Genomic DNA, 12,520 nt, shown 5'->3' with positions numbered 1-12,520 from the left:
TAGAATAATTGTACTGAAAAATAGCTCACCAGGAGGATTCCTCGGAGGGCGTTTATTTCACGTCAGAATGAATCCCCGCAATAATTGTGAACTTGATAGGAACAGGGATCTATGGTGTTACACAGTGACATCTGCTGGAGATCTCAAGTAAATAAAAGACTGAATGAAGTGTCATTGGGAGGGTAAGCTGTTAACTAGAAGTCAGAGTGATAGCCAGGATCAACGTTTAATGAAGAGAAATATGGCCACCCTGCCCACAATAAATGTGAGTGGCCTTCTCACAACAGAGATGACATATACTGTGAAATAGTGGGTAATATGGCTGGTGCCACACTCTGTGAAGCACTGGCCTGGTGTTGGGTAATGGACCTTGTTGTCATTGTTATCACCAGGAACACACCTGGGATGTTTGTTAGAGTCAGGAACTTGGGGGAGATGTAGTATAAAGGGTTAACGTTAACTAATGTTAAATATGTAAATACATAGTCTACATCATCAGTGATATAAGATCACATGACAACAGAGCATGGAGCGACTGAGTTCTATGTGGAGCCTCGTGCTGAGTCTGTAGATAGTTAGCCTAATGTTCAATAAAGGGTAAAGTTTATCAACTGCCTAGCCTCCAGCATTATCTGTAAATCCAGGTCCATAACTACCACATCTAAGACCCACAATGATAATAACAGACACTGGGTAACATGACTGGTGGCACAATCTGTGGAGTGTCTGGTAGTGGACCTTGTGATCACTGTCATCGCCAGGAACCTGCCTAGTGACACACCAGATCCTGGCTGTAGTTTTGGAATGACAAGCTCTGAAGAAATGAATTAGAAGCCTGAAGTTACAATGCAAAATTACAGCTGAGCTCTCCTTCTGTCAAAGTTATTACAGTGGGTGTGATGCCAGTGTTCCCTGGTCTGTGCTGAGTTGGCTGATCTGAGCCAGGTTACTGGTAAGGCACTTGGCATTAGCCTCAGTACCCAAGGTTAGGGAAAAAGCTGTTGGTTAGGACTTCTGTTCCTCATCACTGCCACCTTGAAGCACTTGTGCTTGTGTGGGTATTGGGGCAAAGGTGGGTTCAAGCTCATGTGATTCTTCCCCCACCCCCACCATGGTTATATAGCAAATGAACATTCAGTGGTGTTTAAGATATTATGTGGGTGAGATAATAAAGGCTGCCCAATACCCTGTCTGTGGCTTAGTCAGTATTACTCTTTTTTTCTAAGGCAGAAGGTTGTGGCTTCAACACCCACTCCGGAGACTTGAACATAATTCAGCCGAACACTCCAATGCCGTACTGGGGAAGTGCAGCACTGCCACAGGTGCTGTCTTTCAGATGAGATGTTAAACTGAGGCCCCCATCTGCCCTCTCAGGTGGGGGGAAAAAAAAGTTCCCATAGTACCAATTCAACGAAGAGCAGCGGAGTTATCTGCCATGTCCTGGCCAATATTTATCCCTCAGCTAGCATCAACAGATTATCTTGTTATAATCTCATTGCTGTTTATGGGAGCCTGCTATCCACAAATTGGCTTTCACATTTCTTTCATTATAACAGTGACTGCACCAAAAGTAGTTCATTGGTCTTGAAGCATTTTGGGATATTCTGAGATCATGACAGGTGCCAAATAAATGCAAGTCCTTTTTCCCACCCCCCAATCTGGTTAGCAGACTAAAAACAATGAATTAACTTTAAAACAAATGCTAAAACTTTAAACAGTCCGCCAACATTTCAATTTCTTTATTAAAGAAAAATGCTCATGTATACATTTTGTTCACCTGTGAGACAAAGCTCCAATAATTCCATTTTTCATTTAATAATCATTCACATAACAGCAGCGAGACACCAGAGAGGCAACTGGCAGAATAGAAAAAGGTGAGGCAAAGCTGCAATTCCTGAACAGAATCTTATTTATATATAAATATATACAAGAACTTCTATTTATATAGAGAAAAGTCTCTGTGCACTTTACATAGGGGGAGAGAGAGATATACAAATTAAGAGGACAAGGCAGCATCTCATTTTACAAGCAAGACAGGCAGAAGGGAAAGAGGTGACGAGAAACTTCACAAGGGGGCTGACTAAGCAGACAGTAAAGGAATTTGTTGAGGGAGAGACTGAAGGCACAATAATCAAACGATAGGCTTTTCAGAGGGTCTGAGGAGCTGGGTGGGAGGTAGGAAAGGTGCAATGGTTTCAAAAGAGTATTCCTGAGGATTGAGGTGCAGTGACTGAGGAACATTGTAGTCTGTTAGTGATGAGTAGAGGATAAGGACAGCCTTCCAAGTGAATGAAATGGAGTGTTTTGGTTGGAGAAGTTTAACAGGTTGGGTGAGGCTGAGGGGTGGGGGGGTGGGGAGGAGGGATTGGGGATAGTGGATGGGGTTTGAAAACGTGGGGATGGATCTCGAGATCCATCAAGGACAACAAGGAGACCGTTTGGGACATGAATCCTCGAGGTAAGGATAGAGTGATAAGGGTTATAGAAATGGAGGGCTGAGGGAGAGGTGTAAATGGACAATGTCACAGAGTTGAAAAGAAATGATTTTCACCCAGAGGTGGAATGGAAGCTCAGCTCAGTGTCAAAGGATGCTGATGTTTACGTTATGAGGGTAGATACTCAATTGCATGGAGCCCCATCCAATGGCAGCATTATATAGGGAGATAATGACCACGTGGCCCACTATTTTCCAATATGTACTGCCAACTGGATGGCGCTACTTAGCTCAGTTGGCTCACGTGTGGCGCAGAATAACGCCAACAGCATTGGATTCAATTCCCATTCCAACTGAGACAGACTTGGGACCTCCCTCTTTGCCCTGCCCCTGAGACTAGAAGACAATGGCAAACCACCACTGACAAAAATGCCAAGAAAATGGCTCAGGATGAAACATCAGCAAACAATCAGCCAAGGGCCTGCCTTTGAGCTGAGCACACATGACATGGCTGCTGACAGGCCTGGACCATAGAAAATCAGCCATACAAGTGCAGCATTGGGGCACCCAATCCTATATTTTCCCAACTTCCATCCTCGTTCTCCTGTGGTATGGATCCAACGCCCAAGGAAATCATCGCATTGACTGTGGGAAAAATTGTGCAACTGTGGGAGGTGTTTTTCTGCTGAGCCCCATTGATGTCCTCACCTTTATGTTCAAATGTGCACTTTCTCAGCAGGGGTCAATGGACATCGGTCTGGAGTAGGAACCTCAGTTGAGTTTTCTTCCCCAGCCCATAGGCACTGAGTCCAATTACAATGCGTGTAGCACATTGTGAGAGACCAGGGATTGAACCTAGGCCCTGCTGTCCTATACCAGCTCAGATCCACACAATGGCCTATTAGGGAGCATTTAGAAGCACCATAATAGACTCTCCCCTTTGCTAACACTGTATATTTATTACATTAGGTATTTTAATGTTAGGCTTTAAATTCAATATATTAAGAGAACGGGATTTCACGCTTTAATTTTTGCCAAGTGCCCAGCACTATAGTTAAAGGTTAAAAGGTTTAACACCAACACTCCACTTAAGAGTGGAGGCTGTCAATATCCATTGCATTTGAAGCAAGAGTCAGTGTCTACTCTCTTAAAATAACAAGCCCAGAACCTTAATTTGGTTTCATTTAAAGTCGTTTTAAATAATATACATAACTTTTGAATCTTTTTCTTAAGCTATTTACAATTCTTCCAAAATTTTATGTTCTTAAAAGTAACAAAAGAAATACACATCAAATAAACACAGACAGTCGTTATGAAGTAGAAGCAATCGCAGATTAATGGAAATAGGCCTTTGAATTTTATGGGATTTGGGAGTAAGTATTAATCACAAGATTAATCACAAGAAAATGCACAGCTTCTGTGTTAGCCGCGTTAAATGCCGTTGCTTAGCAACCCTCTTGCTTCAAAACAGCTCCTTTTTAACGCAGGCTGTTTTATGCAAAAATGGTGCGTGCAAGTTTAACACAGTTGCTTAACAACGATGTTAAAATGACAAGCACAAGGAATTACTGTCTAATGAACACGTTAAACAGCGTGCAAAAAATAGTGCAGAGCGCAAGTTAAAGTCACAATCATATAATAACTCTATAATCTGTGGGTAAGGCAGCTCCCATTTAAAAATAATAAGAGTTTGAATTTTGTGATGGGCTTTACTTTACCTGGAAAGAACCTTTTTAGTGGGGTAATCTTAGCCAGATTGCCAAAAATTCATTTGTTTTGCGCAAATTCTCAGTTCCGTGAGTCTTCAATCTAACTTCCTTGCATCCTAAACTATGCTTAAGTCGTTTGCTCACTGCTCTCCAGACAATACAATCATAGTGTTGTACAAAATGGAGGAAGAGACGCAGGATATTCTGTAGGTGGACTATGTTGCCTAGGGCTTTGGGTATGTTACCAGTTCCAGATGAACAGAAGTGGTTTTGAATAGGTTAAAGATGAAAGGGTTATATAGTTTGGAGTCAGGGTGAAGTTCTCAGTTTTGATCCCACTAGAGTGCTAGTTGCCAAACTAGTTCTTGTAGGTAGCCTCACACTGTGTGGAGTTCATAGGAAGTATAATAAACACTCCACCTCAATGCAGTCAAATAAACTGCTCTGTTTAAAGTCAATGAGGAAGACAGATGACTTTGAGTATGCATGGAAACATCTGCACACACAGCTCCACTATTTTGAGAGTTCAGTGACCCTGCTTTTTGGGTCTGCAGATTGGGCATTGCATTGTACAGGAACTGCCCTGAGATTGTAGAGTTCCAGTTAACTCAAACTGTAAGGTGTGAGCAAAAAGAATTCGGAGGAAACCTATTAGGGGATATCTGATATACCTTACGGGGTAAATATTGAATGTGTGCTCCCAGCACCAAGTGTCATCCTGCAGATGCCCATCAGGAACTTACAACACTATTTCTGTCCCTAATAGAATATATTTTCATCCAATTCATTTTAATTTAAATTGAGGGTGTTGTCATGCAAACTCCTGTTCCCCTCCCCAAGTGCATGGCTCCGTGTTATAGAGTCACAGAGGTCTACAGCACAGAAAAAGGCCCTTCGGCCCATCGAGTCTGCATCGGTCAGACAAGTATCTAACTATTCTAATCCCATTCTCCAGCACTAGTACCTTAGCCTTGTATGCCATGGCATCGCAAGTGCACATCCAAATACTTCTTAAATGAGGGTTTCTGCCTCTACCACCCTTTCAGGCAGTAAGTTCCAGATTCCCTCCAGGCTCTGGGTGAAAAAATTCTTCCTCACATCCCCTCTAAACCTCCTGCCCCTTACCTTAAATCTATGCCCCCTGGTTATTGATTCCCCCACCAAGGGAAAAAGTTCCTTCCTGTCTACCCTATCTATGCCCCTCATAATTTTTATGAGCACATCTTTATAACATCTACTCTCACAAGATGTCATAGAGAATCTAATGCAACCAGGCAGTCAGGAGATTATATTTGGGGTCAGGAGATTATATTTGGGGTCAGGAGCTGTCAAAGGAATACTTTGAGAACAATCAGGATACTTGTTACGATTACAGTGTCAACAAATGAATCATCACTCAACATTGTGATCGACTTCAACCTCTCTCCTAGGAAATTACGTTGACAATGCGTTCTGGACACTGGCCAAGAAGGAGTGAGTGACTGTAACATTCTCCATAGACCCTGCCAATGCTCCTCTGCAGGGAACTGAATGGTGGTGGCGGAGGAGGATCTTGGCGGGTGGGTTAGGTAGGTCCCCAAAGTGTTCCTTGCTCCACCTGTCAGTTTTTCCCTTTAACCCCTCAGTGTGAATCTCATAAACACTTTGCACTTCTCCTAACCGCACAATGGGTAGCTCTGTGAGCAGATCAGCATTAAGAAATTATGGAACAGATGGGTCCCGTTAATATTGTCAGTAAAACATACGTCAATAAAATTTGTCCTGCTCTCATAGTGACTATCTTGAGCTTTGCCTCCTAATATTTTCAGGTTTGGGTGTTCGGAGATCATTATGCACTGTTTTCTCAGGCTAGGGAAGACTCTTAATTATCTCCCTTCCTGGACCATCCCCATGTTCTGCTCCTCATGCGGCTCTTCTGCAATTTTATTCCACTTGCTGTGGGGAAGCTGACGTCCAATGCCTGGCACCTCTTCTCCGTGCAGCACGAGAAATCAAAGATACTCCTTGCCAATGTGACATTCTTGGTTTCTGGGGCTCAGTACCACATGAGGCGGTGAACTCACCAACTGAGCCATTAGAGGATTTTACATTTTGGATTGTAATCATCTTGAATGGGGTACTTCTGTCTGACAGTCTTAACAGGCTTTTTTAAAAAAAAGAGTAAAGCTGATATGAGCATGACAGCTGACGTTTATATATAAACTCTGAAATAAAAGCAGAAAGCGATCGAAAAACTCAGCAGGTCTGGCAACATCTGTGGAGAGAGAAACTGTGTTAACGTTTTGAGTCCAATATGACTTTTCTTCGACACTCAGTTCCAAAGAAGAGCCATATTGGACTCAAAACCTTAATTCTGTTTCTCCTGCCACAGATGCTGCCAGGCCCTGCTGAGGTTTTCTGGCGCTTTCAGTTTTTGTTTCAGATCTCCAGCATCCACAGTATTTTGTTTTTATAATTGATCTCTGACATGCAATCACACTGTTGGAGATGCCACATTCCTGCTGTTGTACTCAAACACTCACTGCAGGTTATACCGCACATGTTACATTTGCCCGCAATGTATCACACCCTTGCAACTGCCATTTCCAATGGTAAATCAAAGGCCTTAACCCCTAACCCCAGGGAATCGTAGAATCTTGCAACACAGAAAAAGGACATTTTGCCCATTGTGTCTATGCTGGCTCTTTGAAAGAAATATCTAATTAACCTCATTATCCTGTTCATTCCCTAAATTTTGCATTTTTGAGTATATAGATAATACCTATATCGTTTTCCTTTTGAAAATTACTATTGAATCTGATTCCACTGCCTTCTCCAGATCGCAAAATGCATTAAAAAAAAAATGATTCTCACTTCCCCTCTGCTTCTTTTGCCAATTATTTGAAACCTGTGTCCTCTGGTTACTGATCCTCCTGCCTCTGGAAACAACTTTTTCTCATGTACTGTATCAGAACTCTCAAAAACTTACACACCTCTATTACATCACTCCAGCCTGCTCTGCACTGCTTTGTATGTTTGTTTCCTCTTCTAAATGCTCCCATTTTTCTCCACATTGCTTCCTCATTTGTCCGGCTTCTCTTTGTGACTTTTCTGAGATTGTCTACAGTCACTTTCCCTATAAGGGACCTTCTGGGTGATTCACATACCTGGAGACTGAATCCTATAACAATACTGACCCCCTTCTGGCCATATCACCAAGAATATCCAGTCATCGCTTTCCTCCAACATCAGATAGACATCAGCAATATTCCAAGTTCATTCCACCATCATTAAAACAAAGTACCCACGATTTTCCTGGTTGGTGGGTGATGCATCTCTTCGGGAATGCAAAGTCGGAAAATTGGCCCTAATCAACAACCTTAACGTTTGATGATTAAGAATTCCTTTCCAATTGGCACTATTTCAAATGGGCTAACATTGAGATAAAGTCATAGAACTTAGAAAGATCAGATTGGGCTGTCTGCTACTCCAAATTCATTCTTTTCCAAAGCCACGGAAAGCTGGAATTTGTTACCTCTTCATTCTTCCTTTTCCTACATTATCATTATAAATTATCATTTATATCATTTTAAAACCCAAGTTTGACATCATCTGACCATTACTACTTCATTTACCTCATTCTACCTCTTACTTTTCTCAAAATATTGGTATTCTGCACAATGGGCTTTGGCCCTTTATCTAGGTTTCCCAGTTGGAAAAAATAACTACCTTGATGGCCAACTGGTCTGAGCACATCAGGAGTTACCCAGTAAAGAAAACACACAATGGGATGACCATTCATAACTCACTACAATGCCTGTTCTAATCTCCTAGCCTCCCACTTCATACTGCCTACTCCCAATTGTACATTTTTACCCATAGTCAGAAACATTCTTGGTCGTGTATAATAATTTGGGTTGAAGTTTTGAAGTAAAATACACCATTATCTTGCTGCAAGAAAGTGGTGTATTGAGCTCAATGAGTGCAATCCCTAGTTTGTATGGCCATCTGACTCACCAGCCCAAGGAAAATCATTTCCGACATACCTTTCTCCACAGGTTTCAGTTGTTCATGTGTGATATAATCTACAGGGTTACATTTTCCTCATTTCAATGTGTTTTTTTTAAAAAAATTAAATACAATATCAATAAATAGAAATAGATAAACATGAACATCCAGTGCCTTGGGGGTTGGATCCTGCTCTTATTGTTGATGTCAGATCTTATTTAAAAATGCTTTGGATAACAGAGAGAGAAGCACACTTTAAAGTGCTGTGTGCTGATTCATCCCAAATTACTCCTGGGTGGGCAGAATTCCAAGGGCCACCATGAATCGCAGAGTGAAAGCTGCAGTCAAAGATATCCTGCAAAAAATTTACTTCCAGGAGCAAGTTGAAATAAGCATGGCATCTCTTCCTGGATCCAGATACAAGGATCTCTGAACAGTTAAAAAATAACACAGGCATGGCAGCAAAGCGGAATTGTCCAGCAGAAGGAAAGGCCCCACTCACACAAAGCCTCAGAGCCCAATACGTCGTCCACTAAGAATATGACCCACTTTGAATAATGCTTCTCCTTTGATAGTCTTCAAGTTGAGTCAGACCATGTCCTGAAGAACAACCTTCCTTCTTTTCGCATCAGGCCATGTCTGCTAGGTCCAATGCTTGCAGACGCCTTTAGCTCTTATTATTCTATGTAAGCACTTGCATACACACATATATACACACCAGTCACTGTGTGGGGGCTGCACTGCCCCAGCCTGTTGCTCATCTAATAACAGGTAACTCCCGGCTTTCGTCGAAAAGGTGCTGGTACTGATTAAGAATGAACTCTACAATCTGGTTTTGGTAGACCATATGGACTGCGATGTTTCCTGTCTCTGTCTCAGGCTTCAGGAGGGTGGGGCCAAACACGATTGCCATACTCTGAGAACTCATCCGATTCTGGTTGCGACATTCTATCACACTGGAAGAGAGTGAAGGAGGTTATTAGAACTTTGGAAGCTATATTTCATTTTATGTCTCCATCTTTCAATCCTAAAATACATCAAAACAAAAATTGTGCTTGGATTTGCCATAAGCCAGCCCCATGCTAGATGTAGCAGGCATCAAAGTTCTTTTCTCACAGCCCAGTGCAGTCCTCAATGGATGGCCAAGCCCTTATCAGCAGCAGCCGTTGGTTAATGATCCGGAGAAGGACGAATGGCAGATTTTCCCCACTTAACCCTGGACCACTAAAAGCAAATGTAATACCTGGCTAAGATTATATCAAATGTACAGCACAGGAACAGGCCATTCAGCCCCAGCTGATCTATACCAGCATTGATGCTGTACATGAGCGTCCTTCCCTACTTCAGGTAATCCTATCAGCATAACCTTTTACTCTTTCTTATCTTGTGCTTATCTAACTTCCCCTTTAGTGCACTTATGTTAGTCATCTCAACCACTCCTTGTGGTACTGAACTCCACATTCTAACCAATCACTGGGTGAAGAAGTTTCTTCTGAATTCCTTACTGGATTTATCTCGTGACCAACTTATTTTTCCTTAGTTCTGTTGAAGAGTCATACGGACTCGAAACGTTAACTGTGTTCCTCTCCACAGATGCTGTCAGACCTGCTGAGTTTTTCCAGGTATTTTTGTTTTTGTTTTGGATTTCTAACATCCGCAGTTTTTTGCTTTTATCTTATTTTTATGGCCCTTAGTTTTGGCCTCTCCCACAAATTCAAAGCTTCTCCTCTATGCCTACCCTATCAAACCTTTCCTAACCTTAAAGATGAGCTAATACAGTACAGGTTGGGAATTGACCTTGGCACTCTCCTGACCTCCAGAAATCAGTTATCGACTGGATGACTTCACCGGGTTACTGACAGAACTATCAATTAATTTGTCTTTTGTTTAAAATCCCATTTCTCTCCTCAGCTGGATTTATGAATAGCTCCACGATGACTGGCCAAGGGCCACAATATAATAGCTTACTGAAGTGGTTATTCTTGAGCAAGCCTGGATCATGAATGTCAGGAAGATGTATGCTTTTTTTTTTACTTATTCTTTCATGGGGTGTGGGCATCACTGGCTGGGCCATTATTTATTGTCCATCCCTAATTGCCCTTGAGAAGGTGGTGGTGAGCTGCCTTCTTGAATCGCTGCAGTCCATGTGGTGTAGGTACACCCATAGTGCTGTTAGGGAGGGAGTTCCAGGATTTTGACCCAACGACAGTGAAGGAACGGCGATATATTTCCATGTCAGGATGGTGTGTGGTTTGGAGGGGAACTTGCAGGTGGTGGTGTTCCCATCTATCTGCTGCCCTTGTCCTTCAAGGTGGTGGAGGTTGCAGGTTTGGAAGGTGCTGTTGAAGGAGCCTGGGTGAGTCGCTGCAGTGCATCTTGTAGATGACACACGCTGCTGCAACTGTGTATCGGTGGTCGAAGGAGTGGATGTCGGAAGTTGTGGGTAGAGTGCCAGTCAAGCGGGCTGCTTTGTCCTGGATGATATTGAGGTTCTGGAGAGTTGTTTTAGCTGCATTCATCCAGGCAAGCAGAGTACACCATCACACTAGGAATCATGCAACGAGTAACTCACCTACCCAATGACCAACAAGGCATTTCTAGAGGAAAACTCTGGCGGAAACTCTGGATGTTATCACAGTACATGTAGAAACTAGTGGACTATGTGGTTGAAGGAATGGAAAGCTATCTAACAGTTGCTTCGGAATGCTGGAGTAAAAGAAAAAGCTTCCATTTTTATAATGTGTTTCACAACCTCTGGATGACACAAAGCACTTTATGGCCAATTAAATACAGTTTTTTTTAAGCAAAAAGGTCAGTCACAGTTGCAGAGTAGGGAATGTGGCAGCCAATTTGCGCACAGCGGCGTTGTACAGATAGCAATGAGGTAATGAGTAGCTAATTTGTTTTTTTTGATATTGGTTGGGGGATAAATATTGGTTAGGACAATAGGCGGGGGAACTCCTCTGCTCATTTCCAAAGCGTGCCAATGGATCTTTTACATTCATGAGTGGACAGATGAGTCTTTGGTTTAGCGTCACATCCGAAAGACAGCACCTCCCTCAATACTGCAGAGGTGTCAGCCGAGATTATGTGCTCAAATATATACATTAGAAATTCCTGAAGCATGTGAAGAATTCTCAATACAAACCCTCCTCTTTTAAAACTTAGTCTGAGCACAAACCAGAGTGATACGATGCTACCACTACCTAAGGTGTTGGCCATGCCCTGATTGTGTATAGATCACCAGTGGATTGATTCTACCTATTCCCTTTGGGAGGGTAGGGTAGCAATGGTGATACCAGATCTCAGGAATCAAAGCTCAGAGAAAAGGCTGGGCTTTTTGCATTTGAACAATGCAGAATGTGGGAGACATCATAAAAGTATTTAAAACTATGAAAGTCTAGAAAAAGGCAGATCAAAGCTGATTGTTTTCTTTAGTTCAGGGATCTAGAACGATGGGCCAGAGATATAAGATTAAATGTAGCAAAATTTGGGAGACACTTCTTCACACCAAGGGTAATGAGTTTAGATACGTAAGAAAATAGGAACAGGAGGAAGCCACTTAGCCCCTTGACCCTGTTCCGCCATTCAATAAGATCATGGTTGACCTGCGGCCTAAATCCATGTACCTGCCTGTGCCCCGTATTGCTTAATATCTTTGGTTAACAAAATCTATCAATCTCAGATTTAAAATCTATAATTGATCTAAAATTATTGACGTTTGTGGAAGGGACTTCCAAAATGCTGCCACCCTGTGTGTGTATAAATGTTTGCTAAGTTCACTCCTGGGCTCTGCTTGTTAAACTATACCCCCTAATCAATCCCACGCTCTCCAATCAGTGGAAAAAGTTTCTCTCTATTGGCCCTATCTGTACTCCTAATATCTTAAAAACTTCAATCAAATCACCCTGAACTTTCTAAATTCAGGGAAATCATCCCAAGTTTGTGCAATCTCTCCTCATAATTTAACCATTGGGGTCCTGGTAACATTCTGGTAAATATATGCTGCACTCCCTCCAAGGCCAACAACTTCTTCCTAAGGTGTGCTGCCCAGAGTTAGCCACAGTTTTCCAGGTGTTGTCTAACCAGGGCTTTGTATAGCTAAAATAGAACTTCAATCACCATGTATTCCAGTGATCTCGATAAAAACATTTTATTAGCCTTTTGATTATTTTCTGCACCTGTTCATCAATGATCTGTGTACCTTGACCCAAGCCTTTTTGGACCTCCACTGTTTATAGTTTTTTACCATTTATAAAGTATCCTGTTCCATCCGTTTTAGGTCCAAAGTGGATGACCTTACATTTTCCTACAGTCACAATTTTGTCCATCTGTTTAACCTGTCAATATCTCTTCATAATGTTTTTTTTTTACTTCATTGGATGTGGGC

At 42.1% G+C, this 12,520-nt stretch overlaps 1 protein-coding gene across 6 annotated transcripts in view; it reads right to left on the bottom strand.

Annotated features, from left to right (window-relative positions):
* Positions 1-1,724: 1,724 nt before the first annotated feature.
* The window catches only part of LOC144668049 (rho GTPase-activating protein 27-like), a 208,671-nt gene continuing 197,875 nt past the window's right edge, over positions 1,725-12,520 (bottom strand). For all 6 annotated transcript variants that reach the window (XM_078529796.1, XM_078529797.1, XM_078529798.1 and 3 more), the window contains one exon: positions 1,725-9,086. In XM_078529796.1, the coding sequence (XP_078385922.1) occupies positions 8,888-9,086 (199 nt within the window). In that variant the 3' untranslated portion in view covers positions 1,725-8,887. The remainder of the gene's footprint in view (positions 9,087-12,520) is intronic.

This window comes from Cetorhinus maximus, chromosome 25, assembly GCF_964194155.1.
Source record: "Cetorhinus maximus chromosome 25, sCetMax3.hap1.1, whole genome shotgun sequence".
In the NCBI taxonomy this organism is placed as follows: domain Eukaryota; kingdom Metazoa; phylum Chordata; class Chondrichthyes; order Lamniformes; family Cetorhinidae; genus Cetorhinus; species Cetorhinus maximus.
Note: the sequence above shows the minus strand (reverse complement) of the source record. Positions and strands in the feature narration are given on the sequence as shown.